The 20,147-nt window shown below is 51.8% G+C and overlaps 1 protein-coding gene across 6 annotated transcripts in view; it reads right to left on the minus strand.

The window, feature by feature from the left end:
• Positions 1-20,147, minus strand: part of MAD1L1 (mitotic arrest deficient 1 like 1) — a 474,298-nt gene that overhangs the window by 91,119 nt on the left and 363,032 nt on the right. For all 6 annotated transcript variants that reach the window (XM_087417466.1, XM_087417465.1, XM_004440893.3 and 3 more), the window contains one exon: positions 14,834-15,041. In XM_087417466.1, coding sequence (XP_087273592.1) covers positions 14,834-15,041 — 208 coding nt within the window. The remainder of the gene's footprint in view (positions 1-14,833; positions 15,042-20,147) is intronic.

Raw genomic sequence — 20,147 nt, forward strand, 5'->3', positions numbered from 1 at the left:
AATGAAAGAAAAAATAAATAAAGAGAAGAAATAAAATATTCTTCCTTATTAGTAATTAAAATGAGATACCATTTTTACCTAAAATTAAAAAAAATTATGCAGTAAAATTGACATTTTTGGTGTATGGTTCTGTAAGGTTTAACAGTACAGATTTGTGTGCCGGCCACCCCACCAAGATTCAGCTCAGCTCTGAACAGTTCTCCGCCACACACTTGGTGGCACTCCCTGGCCCACAACACCTGTGGACACCCGCCTGCTCTCCGACTTGCACTTCTGCCCCTTCCAGAATGTCCTCTCAACAGAACCCTGCAACATGGACCCTGAGGACTGGCTCCTTCTCCCAACACAGAGCCTCTGAGATCCCTCCACGCTGTTGAGCACACCAGCGGTAGTTATTTTAATGCTGAGAAGTATTCCAGTGGCCGATGTACCAGGTTGTTTATCCATTCATCCATTAAAGGACGTTTGGGTTGTTAACCGTTTTTGTGACTATGAGTGACACCGCTATAAAAATTCATGAGTTCCAGTTCTGGGAAAGATGAAGAAGGTAAATTCAACCCTGTCTTTCACTGAAGGCGTCGATTAACACTGGAGAGAATGCATGGAACAGCCAACTGCAGACCCAGAAAAGTAAAAGGCTGCAAGCAGACTGAGAAAGGAACTGGAATTCTGAGCATCACCAAGCCCGAGGTGAGCTTCCTGTTTTAAGTCTACGGATCAACTTGGGCAGACTGGACATCTTCACGATGATGCATCTTCTCACCCATGAACTTGGTACGTCTCGGTTTATTTCGATCTCTTTTGACTTCTTGCCTCAATGCTTTGTAGTTTTCAGTATACAGATCTTTTACCTGTTTTGTTAGATTTATTTTGTTAGATCTAGGAATTTCATACAGGGGAGAGTGAATAGAAATGGTTTCAGCTTCCACATGTTAGTTGCTAGCATATAATACATATTATATACACACGCACACATACATATCATATCAACTGAGTTCAGCAAGGTTGCAGAATACAAACTCACTACACAAAATCACTGCTGAACTCACTTTGTTAGTTTTTTAACTTCTTGGGATTTTCTACATAGACAATCATGTCATCTGCAAGGAGGAAAAGTTTGTTCCCTTCTTTCCAGTCTGAATGTCTTTTCTTTCCGAATCAGGGTGAGAGTGAACATCTTCGCCATATTTCTGATCTTAGGGGAAAAGCACTGAGTCTTTCACTACTAGGTATGATGGTGGATGACGTTCGATGGAGCGTTTTTGTAGATGCTCTTTATCAAGTGAGGAAGTTCTCCTCTTTTCCTAGTTTGCTGAGAGTTTGTATGGGTGTTGCATTTTGTCAAATGCTTTTACTTCAACAACTGATTTGATCATGTTGATATCTGAATGCTGAACCAGCCTTGCATTCCTGGAATAAATAAAAAAATAAATTCCTGTAGGTTTCGGTTTTGAAATTAGGGTAATATTTGCTTCATAAAATGAGTTGAAAAGTACTCTGTCTTCAATTTTCTTAAAGAGAACATATAGAACTGGTGTTAATTTTTCTTTAAATGTTAGGTAGAATTCACCAGTGAAACCATCCGGGCCCAGAGATTTCTTTTTTGGAAGCTTTTTGATTGTGGATTCAGTTGATTTAATAGTTATAGGACTATCCAGATTATCGACTTCATATGGGTGAGTTTTATAGTTTTGCGTTTCTCGAGGCTTGCTGTTGCTGTTTGTTTGGACTCTGGTACCAGCCAGGCTGGATGCATGCAGAGAGCGAGTGTTGAGAGAAGGAAATAGGAGAAACCCCGCTTTTCTTCTTTTTCCATCCTCTTCTATCCTGGCCCCCAGGCAATCCTGCGGAGGTGCAGCTGCAACTAGACAGACGCCTAGAACCTAGAGAGAGAATCTTCTCTCAGACCCGCAGAGCTGTGACCCCAAGAGAGTGGGGTGAATCCTGTTACGTTCCTCTCTGTTCCCCCGCTGGTGCTGGCCTCGAACGCTGACGCACTTGTGGGAAGGGCACGGTGGGGCAGGAAAGCAAAGCCCTGGATTTCTGGCCAGAGGTCTGTGAAGGGAGCCATCAGGGAACCGGAAAATGTCGCAGAGGTCAGGGAGAGGAAATTCCAGAGGACGTTCCCACACAGCGAGGTATGGACCCCTAAATGTACCTCTGAGCTGGGCGTGTGGGGATCTGACCCTAAACAGCACACCAAGTGAGAACTGCACTGTGGGCCAGACCACTGCCAGGACCCAAACAGGCCAAGGGAGCACAGCAAAGGCTCTAAAACTGAGCTGATGGCAGAGGCACAGCTCTCAGAGGGCAGTGGGGACTGTGACTGAACCCACTCAGGCTGACTGCCTGCTGAAATCAACCAGCCAACAAAGATTAACATTCCCCACAGAACTTCAAAAAGACCTAGAATCTCATGACATGATTTTCAAAATGTACAGAATACAATCCAAAATTAAGTAGCACATGAAGAACCAGGAAAATATGAACCTGCTAGGAAAAACACAGCCAACAGGCACCAAACCCAAGATGACAGAGATGTAACAATTGCCAGACACTCCGAGAAGTGTGTGATTACAAAATATGTACCTAGCTTGTCACAGTCTACTTAGAAACAATATTTTACCACTGAAATTGGACACAGAAATCACATCAGCATACAGGCCCCTGCCCCTTTATGCTACTGCTGTCATCACAGTGACATACACCAAAACCCACCAGACACTATGTTTGCCTAGTACACCTTTCCCGTCCCTTCACTTTTAACTTACAGATATTGTTATACTTGATGTAGGTTTCTGACACTCTCCGCTTTTTACACAGAGGGGAAATTATCTGAATGCCTGCAGATTACTCATCAGAAACCATGGAGGCCAGAAGGTAGAGAAACAATGTCAATTATTAAAAGAAAAGAACTGCTGACCCAGAATTCCATATCCAGCAAAGATATCCTTCAGGAATGAGGGCAAGATAAAGATATTATAAGATGAAGGAAAACTACGAGGAGGATCCGTTACCACCACACTTACTCTAAAACAAATGCCAAAGGAAGTATTTCTGGCAAAAGGAAATGATACAGAGGGAAACTTGGAATTTCAAAAACAAAGAAAGAGCAACAGGAATTCTAAAGTCTAGGCAAAAATCATGAACTATTTTTCTCCTCTTATATTCTTTAAAATATGTTTGACAGTTAAAAGCAATAATTACAACATTTTATGGTGGGATTTTCTATGTTAAGAGAGTAAATACAAATGACTACTACTACATGGGGGGTGGGGGCAGTGGAACTTGACATTCCAAGATCTTATCATCCTCAAGTGGTAAAATATTAATTATAAGTGCACTGTGAAAAGTTAAGTATGTACACTGTAATCCCTAGAAGTCACTTTAAAAAGTATCCAAAGAGATAAAATTTTAAAAACTAAGATAAATCAAAATGAAATACTAAAAAATGTTCAAACAATCTGAAAATAGGTGGAAAAGGGAGAATAGGAATAAAATACAGAGGGCAAACAAAATGAATCATAAAACGTTAGGTCTAAAACCAAACGTGTTTTAAAAATTACATTAAATATAAATGGTCTAAATATGAATGGTGTGGTATCAGCGAATGTACAGACACTCAGATCAACGCAACAGAAGAGAGGGGGGCCGAAATGGACCCACATAAACCAGCCAACTGATTTGACGCAGGGGCAAAGGAAATTCAATGAAGACATGATATTCAACAAATGATGTTGGAACAATCAGACATTCATATTAAAAAACCCCAAAACCAAGAAAGGACCTTGACCTAAATCTCACATTGTATGCAAAATGGATCATAGATTTAAACGTAAACTTAAAAACTTTTAGTAGAAGACATAAGAAAAAAAGTGTCTTAACCTTGGGGTAGGCAGAGTTCTTAGATCTGACTCCTAGAAAAGAAAAACTGATTGCTAGAGTGCATCAAAATTAAAAAGGTTTGCTCTGAGAAAGACACTGCTAGAAAATGAAACTCCCCAAACTCAATACTAAGAAAACAATCCAGTCAAAAAATGGGCCAAAACTTGCACAGAGAATCCACCCAAGGATACAGGCATGGCTGACGTGGAACAAAAGATGCTCCACGACTTTAGACACCAGGGAAATGCGAACTGAAACATGCCAAAAGCCCACTACCCACACACTAGAATGACTAACAGACAAACCATACACCACGTGCTGGCGAGGACATGAACCATGGGACGCACATGCGGCCGCTGGGAGTGCAGACGTGCACAGCACTCTAGAACAGTGTGGCAGTTTCCCACAAAGTGAACTGTCCACTTACTACACAATCCGGCAATCCCACTCCCAGGTCTTTTCCCTAAAGAAAGGTACTAACATTCATGCAGGAACCTGCACAGTCATTTCTTGTCTTCAGTGCTCCTCAGTTTGATAGCGGCCTCCCTGGCTGTGTCTGACCCAGCTCCGTGGGCTTGGGTTCCAAAGTCAGCTCGGTCTCCGAGCCTCTGCCGGGCTTGTCAGACCTGCCCTGCGGGTGCGCATCTGGTCCCCTGGCCCCCGCCTGTGAGAGTCTGCCTACCTGGTCTCCATGCCTCCTCTGGCTGCCACCATCTTGGAGCTTCCTCTGCCTCTCGAGGAAGACACTGGGGCCCAGGCCACCTTAGCTCGGGGTCCAGAAATCTCTACCTCCCCTTCAAGGCTCCTCAGTTGCTCAGCCCCCCAGGGACAGAGACATCTGGTGGAGTGTGAGGGCTCTGGGGCGGCACATGAGTTCCCACTGCCCCGTCTGGGGCATCACAGAGCTCTGGGAGCCAAGCTGGCCAGCTGCACCACCAAACAACCGCCTCTTCAAAGACCCAAGCGGTCCCTCCCTCCCCACGTGCTGCAAGGCCCAGGCGGGCAGGTAAGGAAAGCCGCAGACAGAGACACAGGTGCTCCTGCTGCTCCCAGTGCCGGTGGGGAAGCGGGAGAAGTCCTCTAGGGAGGGCAGAGGAGCGGCTGGGGGAGGCCAGGGAGTCGGAATCCTGTTTCTCCCTCTGCACTTCCCTGTAATCCTTATGCCTGTTCGTTCAGAGGCACCCCCTCTAGCTGAGAGGAGCAAGCCGAGCCAGTGCAAGTGCAGGGCAGGACTCTTCCTACTGCGGGCCGGGGAGTACGACAGGTGGGTGGCTCTCACCTGTTCCCCAAAGGCTCTAAGTTGTCAGAGGCAGCTCCTGAGCCAAGCACGGCCTCTGGATCTCAGTGTTACAACCGTTTGTAGACCATGTGCAGCCAGACCAGGTGGCCACAGCAAACACTAGCTCTGTCACCTTGTGCCAGGTGCCAAGCCACATGGAACCTTGGTGTCCTCATGCGTGAGCCATGGCTAGCCGGGGCCTCCTTACTCACCGCAACGTCTTCCCAAGGGAGTGCCAACTCTAGGACTGCTGCCAAGGCGCTCCTGCCCCTCTGGCCTGTCCTCCCAGCTCCCTCCCAGCTCAGCCATCCTGAAGCACTCACTTCCCACACAGAGGAAAGCAGCTGGCTGGTCACCGTGGCTCCTCCAGGCTGCCTTTTCCCTCTGTCTGTCCCACCCTGATGCCACGATTTACCCTCGGCCACGCCCTGCGTCGCCCCCTAGGATCACCTGAGCAGGATGGTCTTCTTTCCCCACCAGGTTCATGCATTCCTTGCTGGTGGGACCCAAGGCCTGGCACAGGGCCGGGCACACACAGCGGGTGGGTAGGGCAAACTCGCATGATCCCTTACCTGGAATACCTGCCCTTCTGCTTGGCTCCTACTCGGCCTGCAAAGCTCAGCTGAAGCCCCCTGCCCTGGCCCGAGAAAGCTGCCCAACCCCCTCCCCCCCAACCCCCTCCCTGTGCCCCTCTGCACACACCATCCCCACCCCCAGGGCTGCTCTGAAGCCACCTGATTCCTGTGGCTTCTCCCTCACTGATGTCCTGAGGGCAGAGAACAGGTTCTACAGACACCCGTGAGTCCAGAACACAGTACAAGTCCAGTGGTTGCTGACCAATAAAGTACGTGTCGCAGCTTTGGGAGCGATAGCAGGCCTACTCGATCTCCTCAACTGCCATCACTGCACCCTCACACACGAGGAGACGGAGGCCTGGGGTGGCTGCCTGGCCCGGGGGCACAGGGAGACAGCACGGACTCAGACAGGCCTGCGTCAAGTTGGAGCCCATGTGCAATTTCCGCCACCCACCGCACCCTGCACCTAGGGCACCCAGCTGGCTCGGCACTGTCAGGCACTTCTCTGGCCCATGGCCGTGGCCTATCCCTCTTGCCCTGGCCAGGCCAGCACTGGCTGAAGTAGGAAGGAGGCTGAGTCACAAGTCTGGAGAGAGAAGTGGGAATGGAAGAGGACAGGCAGCAGACCTGCTCTCAGCCCAGGTGGCGCGAGTGCCCGAGTCGGCCTCGTCCCAGGGCCTCGCGGGGGTGTCCACTTCCCCAGGCAGAGCAAGTGGGCTCCAGAGAGGACCCCTGATGCCCCACCACCCTCCTCTGCTTCTTCCTCCTCCTCCAGAGACACCTTGAGATCAGCTGTGCCCACACAGTCAGGCAATGACAAATTTGATCACCTTCAACGTGTTGCTCTGACAAGATTAGGTTATTTTAATATTAATGCAGTACTTAATTAAACTGCAATTAATAATCTCTCTGGCCCAGCCTTGATAAGACGTGGCGCCACGCGGGGAGTCAAGAGCCAGCTGGGATGGCTGAGGTTTAGGCTCCTACCAACCCAGGGGTCTGTGCCCTCGGTGTGGATGTTTAGCAATTCCTTTGTCAAGATCCAGAAAAATCTCAAGCTTGTCCAGCCTAACCGTCAGTCAGAGCTCAGTTACCAGAGGGTGGGCAGCCGCCTCTCATCTTTCCATCCCCAGAGTGGCTCCCAGCGTGTTCACACTGAGCCTGGATGTGTCCTTCTCCTATTTAGCAAAGCTGCTTTCCTCAGAAGACGGGGCTGCCCTGCCGCTGGTCCAGCCTCCATCTCCGCCCACCCCACCCGGCTCCGTGCTCCCATGATCGTGCTGGTCGCAGCTCGTGCCACTGTGTACCTGCTCTATCTGATGGCCTTGCTCGCTCACAACGACCTCCTGGATGAAGGCCAGCAAGGCCAGTGAAAAGGCCACATCCTGTGCACAGCAGACAGGGACCCCCTGTGAGTGTTCTGTCAGGGAACTGGCCACATTTTACATGATCTGTCCATGCTAACTCCAGGGTGCCCGAGGGCAGGGGCTGCTGTACCTGCTTCCGCATTGTCTCTGCCCCTTGGCAGGGGGCCCAGACCAGAACAAGCCTGGCTGCTCCCAGCAACACCTGTTCTCACAGCGATGCGCCTGGGTAGGAGAGCTGCCCACTCAGAGATGGTGGGGCAGACTGGCCTGAGAGGTCCGGGGTGGACGGTGGACGGTGTCTGGGGGGTGGGGGTATTTGCTGGTGGCTAGAAGGCCCCCAAAGCCCTACTCTCCAGGACGTGTCTTTGGGGTACCCAGAGGCTCTGGTCAGAAGCCTCCAAGCGCTGAGGCTTCTCCAACTGGGGGGGAGGTCACAGATCACAGCCCGGGAGCCTGGTCCCCGAACTCCTAGGGCCCTGTGCACTGACGACAGATGCAGGAGGCCCAGGGGAGGGAGGGTTTGCTGAGTCACGATTGCTGACGACTCTGAGCCTTGCAAGGCAGAAACAAACAAACTCAGCCTCCGCAGAGGCCAGCATCTAATCACCGTACTCAGCCTGTAAGCCAGTGATCCATTCAGTAACAGCAGCGCCACTGCCATCTGTCTACCTGGGTGCTTAAGAGCCATCAACAAGGCGCCTGGCTATTCTAACACGCTCCCTCTGGGGACGAAGCTGCTGCCCGGGCAAGGGGACCAGCTTTTGGCGCCAGTGGGCAGCAGACACGCCTGGCCTGGGGGCAGACACCCAGCTCAGCCACGGGGTTTCAACTCTCTGAGCCTCAGCCGCTTCACTTGCAAACAGAAGTAGCACGTAGTGGGGCTGAGAGAACAGAGGGTCACAGGATTTCTGTGAAGAGCAAGACAAACGCTGGAACGAGGTTGTGGGTAACCTCAGGCTGCAAACTCAAGGCGGTTCTCAGAGCTCCCTCGCCCACATGGAAGCACGTCCTCGCCCACAAGGGGACACGTCCTCACCCACACAGGAGCATGTCCTCGCCCACAGGGCAGCACGTCCTCGCCCACAAGGGGGCACGTCCTCACCCACACAGGAGCATGTCCTCGCCCACATGGGAGCACGTCCTCGGCCACATGGGAGCACGTCCTCACCCACATGGGAGCACATCCTTGCCCACAAGGCAGCACGTCCTTGCCCACACAGGAGCACATCCTCAGTTTCAGCAGGGACACTCCCCAGGAGTACCCCTGAGAGCTGACCCTGCCCAAGCAACTCCTCACGTGCCCTTAACCTCCTCCTCTCAGTGCCCACCCTACCATGGCAATGGCTTGGTCACCCTGTGCCCCCGAGGGAACCGGGGTGACCCAACTCCTCTTTACCCACGCACACTTCCGGTCGGCCACAGCCCACTAGGTCTAGCCCAGGACATCTCAGCATCGGGCTCCCAACCTCCCACTGCCCAGGCCCCACTCCTAAATGAGCCTCCTAAATGAGGCTTCAGCCTCCCTCCTCAGCCTCTGTTGTCCTTCCTCACAGGGCCTGTGCTGGCCCTGTGTCCCAGGGCAGGCAGAGCACCTCCATGGGCTGTCACTAGCCTAACTTGGGTTTTTTGTTTTAAACTTTAGGCTTTTTTTTGCAAAGAAGGATTCACCCTGAGCTAACATCTTTTGCCAATCTTCCTCTTTTTTTTGCCCTCTCCAAAGCCCCAATACATGGTTGTACGTCCTAGCTGTAAGGCCTTCTAGTTCTTCCACGTGAGCCACCACCACAGCATGGCTACTGACAGATGGGTGGTGTGGTTCTGTACCCAGGAAACGAACCCTGGCTGCCGAAGCGGTGAGGGCCGAACTTGAACCACTAGGCCATCAAGGCTGGCTCTCTTAGGTTTTATTTTTATGCAAAACTTACATGGAACATGTTTCAGAGAGCCCAGTCATGGGACAACAGCATCTCCCGCACCCCTCCGGGCCCTTTCTTCTCCCCAAGGGCAATAACTCCACCTCTGCTTCTTAAAGAAATACGCTTGCACTGCGACTTCTGGGTCTGAGAGCTGAGGCCTTACATACCAACTCCCCCCACTCTGCACACGCCTCTCCTCTCCAGTGACCTCCTCCCAGTACTGCATGCCCAGAATCTCACTCCCATCAGGATCCAGTACCGTTGTGACTGTGTCAATGCTTTGCAGAGCTGGGCTGGGCAGCAAACAATGATTACTTGTTTCTTGCACAATTTTTGGTTTTCCCTGGAGCTAGCCCCTGCATGGTTTCCACCTGTTTAGGTTGCTATGTGCTCGTTACTAACTCAGCCATACCTCTTTGCTAACTGTCCACGCCTGAGCCTCCTAACCGAGGAGGAGCTTCCTTTTTGGTGGCGGCAGACATAAAACACGAGGTGTGAGTTCGGCACATGGGGCAGAGGTGACTGCTGCGTGCAGCCACGCATCTATGTCTATATCTACAGCAGGCCACGCGTGGCACACAGGTGTGGAAAGCTCTGCTCCACATCGCCTCTCAAGACTCTGGACGCATTACGTCCTGTTAACTCTATCTGTCTGCAGAAGTTCCAGAACCTCCTGACCAAAACCAACCTGCGCCAGCTGCTGCCAAGGCCACTGCCCCGGGTTTTCCTTCATCCCTCTCCCGGGCTGGCACTTGGCTCTCTGAATTTCACATCTTCTTTCCTAGTTTCTTTCTTCATTTTACTGGAGTGCACCCTCTACTAGCCTCCTGAGAAAGGGGATATGGGAGGTAAACGTTTTCAGACCTTGAACATCAGAAAATGTACTTAGTTCTTCCTTCCGACATGACTGAGGGTTTGGGCGGCCAGGCTGTGAGGGGCAGTCAGGCTCCTCAGGAGATCTGGAGGCAACGCCCGTGGCTTTCTCCCTTCCAGGGTTGCTGTTGAGAAGACAGAAGCTGTTCTGATTCCTGATCTTTTGACAAATGACCCATTTTTCTCCTTACTGGAAGTTTACAGGGTCTTCTCTTTGTCCCCAATGTTCAGAGTTTTCAGGATGATGGACCCTGGCATGGGAGCACTTTCATCCACTGGCAGGCCCTTCTGAGTGCCCACCAGCACAGGGAGGTCACCTCCTTTCTCTCAGGGAAACGATTCCACACTCGACCTCCTCCTTTCCCTGTTCTCTGCTTCCAAGTTCCCATTATTCAGATACTGGACCTTGTGGGCTGTTACTTTAATTCTTTTACCTTTTTTCTCCTGTTTTCCATCACTTGTTCTACTTTTGAGATCAACTCTCTCAATTTTATCTTAGAAATCTTACGATTTTCACTTTTGATATATACATATATATTTTTCTTTTTTGGTGAGGAAGATCAGCCCTGAGCTAACATTTGTTACCAATTCTCCTTTTTTTTGCTGAGGAAGATTGGCCCTGGGTTAACATCTGTGCCCATCTTTCTCTACTTTATATGTGGGATGCCTGCCACAGCATGGCTTGATAAGCAATGCGTAGGTCTGTGCCTGGGATCCGAATCTGTGAGCCCTGGGCTGCCGAAGTGGAGTGTACAAACTTAATCACTACGCCACCGGGCTGGCCCCAACTATTGATATTTTTAACTTATAAAAGTTTAATTTTCTCTTTGAAAAAAATTTTAAAGTATCTTGTTCTTGTTTTGTTGTTGAAACGTCCTTCCTTCTCTCTGAGGATAATCCAGGCTACAGTTTTATAGAGGTTTCTTCACTCTGATGGTCTGCTCCCTCCAAGCAGCATTTTTTTCCTCCTTGTTTACTCGCTCTATCTCTGAGATGTCTGGGAATCCTCAGTGATCTACTGGTAATTAGGAGTGGGTTCTACAGGCACAGGGTCCTCTGAGCAGGACAGCAAAGTCTGTCACCTGTACGTCACTGTGGAATGATCTGGCCGAGCTGTCCAGCTGGCGCCTCCACTGTCAGTGCCTTTAGGTCTTCTTCACTGGTCAGATCTCCCCAAGACAAGCCTGCCCTAGCGGCTTACAGCTAGCAGCTGGTGTTCCCGAAGGGAACGCAGCAGAGAGAGGGTGTAGGGTGGGCTGGTGCCTCGGTGTCCATCTGTACTATCCACTTCATCCCTGTGTCCAGCTCAGTGCTTGTCCTGAACCGTGTCCTGTCCAGGGGTCCTCTCCATCCCCCTCCAGAGCAGCGTTCACAAATGTGAGCGAGCATCTGGACGGCTGCAGATTGCTGCCCATTCCCAGGACTTCTGACCCGGCAGGTCTGAGACGGAGGCTGAGAATCTACATTTCTAACAAGTTCTCGGGGAGGCTGCTGCTAGCCTGGGGACCACCCTTTGGGAATCACTGCTCCAAGAGAATGAACCTGTTTTTTGTCTTCCGGTTTTCATTTTTGCTGGGGGAGAGGAGAGGCAGGTGCCCAGTGCGTGGAGTTGGGTGGGAGATCTGGGGATCTGACTGCCTCTTCATACACTCCCCAAGCAAGCCTGCCTACCCTCCTTATCTCAGCCAGGCACTGCCCCTCCCCCATGCCACTTGCTGCCAATTCTGGGCCTTTTGGGAGTGTGGTGGCAGAACTAGCTGGTTCCTGGCTCTACTGTTGCCAGCTTAGAGTTCCGTTTTCCTGAGTCTGCTCATCATTTTACCACCCACCCACCGACCTTCCACGTTCCAAAGGTTTGCTGTTGAATTCTCTCTTTGTGGGTTTAAGCCTTAAGAAAAAGAAAAACAAAACCCCCAAACCACCCTTACTATGATTTATGGGGCCTCGAGAGGCAGCAGAGCAGAGGCATGTGTTCAATTGGCATCTTTGCCTGGATGCCCGTGGCCCCGAGTCTGCCTCCTCCATCCTCACTCCAAGCAACCTGGCTGGGCCACAGGGCTGCCCGGGGAGGCCTGGGCCCTTGTCTTCCAGGCAGCCTGGGGCCTGACTTATGCTCCAAGGTCCGTTAGGGAAGCCGATGGATACCCTTCCCTGCAGTGTGAGACAGAAGCAACTTCTAAGCCCCGTCCGCCAAGGCCTTGGGCACCTGTCACAGTGCCCTCGCCAGACTCCAAGCAACCCTGTCCCCCCAACTGAGCACAGAACTGGCTCGACGGGAGAAGTGTGACAAACCTTCCTGGATAAAGGATCCATCCTACCAGGTGATGGTAAGTGACCCCTTCTATGAATCCTTTCACAAAGTAAGGAGCCACCTAAAAGCACTCTGAGTTCGCATTTTCAGCTCTTGAATTTGTCAAGAACACACAGATAGCTCGAGGCAGGAGAGGAGCCGTGGCTGGAAAAACGCTGGGAGGAAACGAGAATTCAGACCTTGAAAACCACAGCATGGCCACCCACTTGCCGAGTAATCTTGCAAGAGGCCGTCCCCTCTCCCGGCTCTCACAGGGGAGGACAGGACATTTGGCGAGCTGGCCATGAGGTCACTTCCAGGCTGAAGAACCCCTGAGCAGGCACTCAGGCAGCCAGCACGGTCAGTTTGCCTGGCAAGAGGGGGCTCTGTCTGCTGCCCCAGAATGGAGGCTCTGGGGACGCCTGTATCTCTGCATGCCCGGATTCCAGGATCCTCTCTTGAGATCTGGCTGCTGCCCAGTGGCCTCAAGCAGCTGCTGCTGCTGAGAACTGAACAGTGAGGAGGTGAGAAGAATGTAGAAGCACAGGGACTGGCTGCCCGGCAGGAGAGCAGAGCAGCACCCTGGAGGGTGGCACGCCGGGGTTCTGAGCTCTGGCGGGGCCTCATGCTGCCTTAGTGACAATCTCTACTCCGCCCAGGAGAAAGGGAACAGTCTAGGAATTCAGACATCCTTCTGTCACACTTCTTACTGTATCCTGATGCTCTGATTTACAGAAAAAGGGACAGAATTTAATAAGGGTCCCTATGGTCCTGCACAGAGGTTAGAGATCCAGACTACCTCTGAAAAATGAGATGAGAAAGGTTGTGCGTGAGGCATGAAAGGGTCTGTGTGTGCAGAGGTGTGAAAGGGTGCGTGTGTGCATGTGTACACAAGAGGGCGTGCACTTCGTGCACACATGTCCTGCGCTCGCTGTTCATAAGCCCAATATGAGATAACGGGAAAGTCGCTGCAGAGCAAATGTAACCTTATGAAACACCCAGAGGCAGAGTTCAGGTGAGGCTGGCAGATTGCTGTTCAACTCCATCCTGCTAGAGTCACAGCTGAACCCCACAATGGTGCATGAACCCCAGTCTCACAGAGGACAGTGGCCGAGGGTCCTGGGGATAGGTCATGGGAACCGGGACAAGACTAAGAACCAGAGGCATCCGATGAGGAGCAGTTATTGAGCGCCCACTGTGTACCAGGCACTGTGTTAGGGGCTCTGAGGCCTGTCGTCTATAGGACTGTCAGTCTCACTTGTACAGCAAGACCCTGCAGCTTCAAGAGGGTGACAGTGTGAGGAGGGGCAGACCTGGGAACCCACCCAGGGCTGGCTGACCCCAGGGCCCTCGACCTCACAAACCAGGCCAGCCCCTAGTCCTGTGTGTGCCAGACACTGTGCCGAGGGCCTGCTACCACCATGATCTCACAGGGCTGTGACCACTGTCCCCAGGCCCTTTGAGAAAGGCTACTTCCATGTCAGCTTGACAGTGAAACACACAGAGGGAGAGGGGACTGCATCTGAGACCCCAGACCGAGAAGCAATGTTGAGAGCAGCCCAGTCCAGACTGGGCTCGTCACAGCCAAGGGAGGAAGACAAAATGACGGCTACACACCCTTTCTGACTCTGACTAACGGATAACTGCCTGGCCGCCTTCACAGGGGTGAGATGACAGATGCATGAACAGGAAACAGGGAGGGCTTCAGAGAGGAAGAACAACTTAGAAACACGAGAAGCAAAAGTCAGGAAAACAGCAGCCTGACCCCCAATGCGCCGTCCCTGCAAATATCCCCAAAGCGGGGCAAAAAGAGCTGTCAGCAGACGTGAGAGCTGAGGGGCGTCGGTGCTGCTCTGACCAAGCGGGGAGCCCTCCTCCCAGGCCAGCTGAGGCCCTGAGTGGGCAGCAGCGCCAGGCACCCTCCAACAGCAGAGCAAGGCTGCGGGCGTCCCTCTGGACCCCAGCCCTCCCCACGGGGCCGCACTGTGTATGGTGACCCTGGGAATACTGGGCCCCAAAGGGTGTCCCCCTTTGTGCTGATGGACCTGCTTTTCTCCACCCTTGCAGTGTGGATGTTCCTGGGGCAGGGGTTGGCGACCGTAAAACCCTCCAAGGCGTGGAGTGACCAGGCTCCAGTGGTCACTTTCCTAGACTGGAGGTGACGAGCCGCACGTTCGGAAGCAGTTACCCTGACTGACAGCTGCAGAGCGAGGGGAAGATGTGTGTCCTAGGGAAAGCAGCTTCCCCTGGCCTTGCACGCTCTGCACTGGCGCAGGCCTCGGCCGCAGAGGGCTCCCCACGTCCTGCGAAAGGTACTCTGACCAGTGAAAGATGGTCTCTATTTCCACGGAGTACTGGATTTACTCATGATTAACTGGGCACTTGTAAACTGATAAGTGATTTTTGTCTTAGGGGATCTGAAAAGGTTTTAGCCCCTTGTGTCTCCACTGCTGCTTGAGTCACTTCCTGCTGTGATTTGCAGGCCCAGGCTGACTAACCCTTCAGCACTGCCCCCCAGTAGGCCCCGCCCCATCCAGGCTCTCCCGTGGCCTAGCTCCCTGCACAGGACGGACAGACGCTTGAGTTGCCCTACCAGGCCGTCTGGGTCGGCTTGCCCACTGACCGTCAAGGACAGGGAAGGTACCTACCTGTCACCTCCTTGGATGAGGGCAGACCGGCGGCAGCTTCCAGGTCTGCGGGGACGGGGCCGCCTCTCTCCAGGGCGCGCACGAGCTCCCGCAGCCGCTCACACTCCTCCTGCAGCTGGGCCCGGTCCTCGCGGAGCCGCTGCTTTGCCACGCTGGCCGGGTTCATGCTCAGGTGCAGCACCTTGGTTCTGCTCTGGTCGTAGTCGCCCTGCAGGACCACATGGCAGGAGATCAGCTCACCTCGGACCGAAGCCGAGGCTTCTGCGATGAAGACAGAGGAGACGACGCGTTCATAGAGCAGGGGCGCCTCCAACACCGAACACTGAGCATGAGAATCGGGAAAGTCTCACAGCAGACACAGCGCCAGGGGAGTCAGGCCGCCCAGGGTGACCCAGCCCTCCCCTAGCAGGTGCCACTCAGCTGGTCTGTTCCCCCAGGCTCCTGTGCCCTCAGCAGTAAGGCAACAGTGCCATTACTTACGTCAGGGAGTTGTAAGGAACGAGTGGGGGAGAAAACAAGAAAACCCCACCCAATGCACCTCTGGACATGGTAGGCCCTCAACACACCACTCTCTCCTCTTAGTCTTCTTAGGTGCCAACCGTAAAACAGACTGTGACGGGCAGCTCTTTAAAAGTGCTACACTGCTTAAACATTCTATTGGCAAATACTCTAGTGAGCTGGGGCTCTCGCTGGCCTGCAATGCCGCCCTGGGCAGGACTCTCGTCCACCCTTCTGTCCCAGGGTCTTTAAGAGTGGGGCCCATAGGTTAACAAAACAAACTTACAGAAAATTGTGAAGACAGTTCAGAGGGCTCCCATCCACCCTGTGCCCGGTGGCCCTGTCACCATGCTTCATGTCACGTGGTACGTTTGTTATCATTCATGAACCAACACTGACACGTTCTTGTGAACTAAAGTCTCCGCTTTCTTCCTGTTTCCTGAGTTTTCCCTAATGCCCTTGTCTGTTCCAGGGTTCCAGGCGGGATCCTACAAGACTTTCAGTCCTCAGGTTTCCTTCGGCTCCTCTGGGCTGTGACAGTTTCTCCGACTTGCCTCATTTCTGATGACCCTGACAGTGTTGGGAGTGCTGCTCAAGGGTTGTGTAGACTGTCCCTCTACTGGATCTGTCTGATGTTCTGCTCGTGATTACTGAGGTTATGGGTCCGGGGAGGAAGACTCAGAGGTATGGTGTCCTTCTCAGCATGTGCCATGAAGGCTGCACACTGTCAGGGTGACCTTGATCACCTGGCTGAGGTGTGTGCGCCTGGTCTCTCCACCGTCTGCTCCCGCCTGCCCATCCACACTGCGCTCTCTGGAAGGAAGTCACCGTGCACGGCCCACACCTCAGGCTGGGGGGCTGTGCTCCCCTTCCTGAGGGCAGAGTGGCTGCTATTTGGGATTCTTCTCTACAGGAGATTTGTCTCTTCCCCCCATTTATTTATTCAGTCACTTAGTGATGTTAGTATGGACTCGTGGATATTAACGTTATGCTCTGGCTCATAATCCAGTACGACTTCATCTTGCCACTTTGGCCACTGGGAGCTCTTTCACTTGGCCCCTGTGTCCCTCTGACGTGCCCCCTCAGTGTCTTACGTGTTTTGAGCACTTCCTTACTCTCTGGCACTAGAAGGTGGTCCAGGCTCACCCCGTGTGTCTCCTGCCCCAGTCCTAGAGCCAGCCCTTGCTCCAGGGTCTCGGGTTCCTTTCACTGGAGATGGTAGAATCCACGACACCTGGGCACTGGATGTGCTTGTTGCTACTGGGGTGGTGTTGCCTCTAGGCTCTCGCAGCCGACAGAGCCAGGAAATGTGTGTGTGTGTTGTGTGTGTATACCATGTGTATACAATCGTCTGTAAACATTTCTACATGTAGCCCCCTGGATGTCTAGTAACTGAACACACGTCCACACTGACGTCTCCCCCTCTGATCTGCCATCATGTGGTCATTCCAGCCCCCTCCCCTTGCTGAGCTAACCTCCCACCCCACAGGAAGGGCCTGGCTCCCACCATCCACCGTCCATCTACCTACTTGTTTGATCCAGTGCACCATGTAGCAGTAGAGAAATGGTACCCCATCTCCATGGAAACACTTTATCAGCTAGAGCACAATGCTCAGTGCACTTTCTCCTGCCTTTAGTTTACAAACTCACTCATTTCCAGAGTTACTGAGGTCAGCACCTTTCCCACCACCCCCTTCAGTAAGACTGTTTCATTTAATCTAAGTTGGGTTGTTTTGTCACATTCTAGATTCCATCCTAGGAATTGCCCATCCTCCTGAACAATTTTTAAAGTTTTGCGTACATTAAGGTTCACTCTTCGTGCTGTCAAGTTCAATGGCTTTGACAAATGTGTCGTGTCACGTGTGCAGCACACAGTGTCACACAGTGTAGCCTCACCACCTAAGACATCCCCTGTGTCACCACTCAGCCCTCACCCCACCCCAACTCCTGGCAAGCACTCATCTTTTTACTGCCTCCATAGCTGTGTCTTTTCCAGAATGTCACAGAGCTGAAATCACACAGGGTAGAGCCTTTTCAGACTGGCCTCTCTCACTTAGCACTATGCATTTAAGGTTCCTCCATGTCTTTTGGTGGCTTGCTAGCTCGTTTCTTTAATCGCTAGATAGTATTCCATCCTCTGGAGGGACCACGGTTTGCTGACCTACCCACCACTGTAGGACACCTTGGCTGCTTCTAGTTTTGGGCAATTATGAATAAAGTGGCTACAAACAGCCATGTGCAGGACTTTGTGTGGACATAAGTTTTCAAGTCATCATGTTTAGCTTGTCTCCTACCACAGCACAAATACGGACTGCACTTTCAGCCCTCTGCGTCTCTGCTGGGGCCCTCTGTTCCTGGGACGTCTCACTGAAGAACTCGTGCTCAGCCATCAGAGCCAGTTCAAAGACCCCTCTCTATTAATTTTGCTGTTATTTTCCAGTCGGCCTGGCAGCCACTTCTCTGTGAAGGAGCAGTTCCTTCTCCACTCCACAGGAATGGGCACCTGCCTGAGTCTAGTCAATGTTGAATCCCCTTCTTTCTGACCATGGCAATCAGTGTAAGAGTGGAGATGTGACCCAGGCTAGGCCAACCATGGTTTTTCCTGAAATTTCATATTCTGTAGCTGGGAGAGAAGTTTTCTCTTTCCTCGGAGGTTGCTAGCTGGGACGATGAAACCCTGAACTGTCTGTGACATGTTCCCATCTCTTTCCCTCCCGGCTTGGAAGAAGCCCACTTGCTAGAGGGAAAAACAAGGTCAACTACACAGAAACTGCGAGTGGAGGAGGCCCGACATCAGTGTGGGTGTTAACAAGCATGTGCCGAGTGACCTACAGTTCACCTACAAGACCCAGGGCCCAGCTGGCTGTGGCGACCTTGTGGGAGAGGAACCAGGCTGGAAGACCTCCCCGGCAGACATCACGGCATGCTGTAAATCGACAGTAACTGAGACAGTGTGCTAACGACACAAGGACAGACAAATTGACCAGTGGGGAGAGGATGGTCTCCCCAGTGAACGGTGCAGGGTCAACGGGATGCCCAAACGACCACACCTTACAGCACGCGCAAACATTGATTCCCGAGGGATTGCAAATCTACACATACAAGGTAAACAGTAAAGTCCTAGAGAGAACATCTTCCTGACCTTCGAGTAGACAAAGATTTCTGAAATAATGTTCAAAAAGTGCTAACCACACATGAAAAAAAGTAACAAACAGGACTTATAAAAATGAAGACCTTCTACTCACCAAAAGAGTAAAAAGGCAATGACAGAGTAGGGGATTCCATGAGACACATGAATCTGACAGGACTCGCACCCAGAACACAGAGGACTCACACACACCAGTCAGAAAAAGCCAGACAATCCGACTTGTAAAATGGGCAAAAAACGTGAACAGAGGCTTCACAAAGAAGATATCCAAAGAGCGAGTAACATATGAAAAGGAGCTCAAGTTAATCATCAGAGAAATGTAAACTGAAACCACAGTGAGGTCCCTACGTTCCTCCTAGAACGCCCAGTGGGCACTGAACGGATTCAAGGACCAGGGTGCAGAGCCACCAGCCCTCAGTGGCGAGAACACAGGCTGGGACGGCCACTCGGCAGTATCAACTAGAGGCGAACGTGCACACATCCTACAACCAACACCTCAGACTACGTACGAACATTCACAAGAGTCAGGCACCAAAGGTCACCGTCCCACTCTCCTAACAGCCCAAACAGGAAACGGCTCACGTGCCCATTACACAAAGTGCAGCGGATTCAACAACGGAAGACTGACATCAGCGGGAACAAAGATCTATGGGCACAAATAATATGGACGAACATCACAAACACAACGTTGAATGAAACAAGTCAGACACGGAGGAGTGGGGGCTGTGTGGTTCCACTGATACATCCTACAAAAACGGGCAAAACCGCTCTGTGCTGTTTGAGGGCAGGGAGGGGCTACCCAAAGACGGCGTCTGGGAGGAGCGGTGGGGGGGGCCCCCATGATGTCTGTCATGTTCTGTTTCCTGGTCTGGATGCTGGTTCCCTAAGTGTGGTCAGTTAGCGAAAATTCATTCCTGATATCTGCACTTTCTGTATGTATATTATTATTTAATAAAAAAGTTTTTAAAAAATGTGTATTGAATGAGTCCACGGGTCCTTTTTTTTTTTTTTTTAATAATTTTATTTATTTATTTTTTTCCCCCAAAGCCCCAGTAGATAGTTGTATGTCATAGCTGCACATCCTTCTAGTTGCTGTATGTGGGACACGGCCTCAGCATGGCCGGAGAAGCAGTGTGTCAGTGCACATCCAGGATCCGAACCCGGGCCGCCAGCAGCGGAGCACCAGCACTTAACCGCTAAGCCACAGGGCCGGCCCCACCGGTCCTTTTATACCCAGGCCAGTTCTGCCTCGACCTCCCCACTAGGTGAATCAATTAATCCTGCCTTTCTTTGTTAAGTTCATTTGCACCGGGTTTTGCCACCAAGAGTCAGGTCAATAGATGAGGGACAGGTACGGACTACATGCCCACTAAGCAGATGATCGATCAATAAACTGAGAAGAAAGCACACCCCGTTCTCCATCCCTTATGACAGGGACGCCCACAAGGTAGATGCTAAACAGCCACATTTGAACGACGGAACCCCAAAACCTCAGCCGGCTGTCAGGCTGTCCGTCCGTCAGCCAGCACTTCAGAGACGGGCAGAGCTGACCACGCCACACCAAGGGGCAGCTGCCATGTTTGCAGTTCTCATGACCCTTAAGAGTTATTCGATGGTCACTGGCCTCTTATTACTGCTCTTAATTCCAGCTCATCCATTTTTAATCTG

The sequence above is a fragment of the Ceratotherium simum genome, chromosome 26, assembly GCF_057802395.1.
Source record: "Ceratotherium simum simum isolate JZ-2026a chromosome 26, ASM5780239v1, whole genome shotgun sequence".
In the NCBI taxonomy this organism is placed as follows: Eukaryota; Metazoa; Chordata; class Mammalia; order Perissodactyla; family Rhinocerotidae; genus Ceratotherium; species Ceratotherium simum.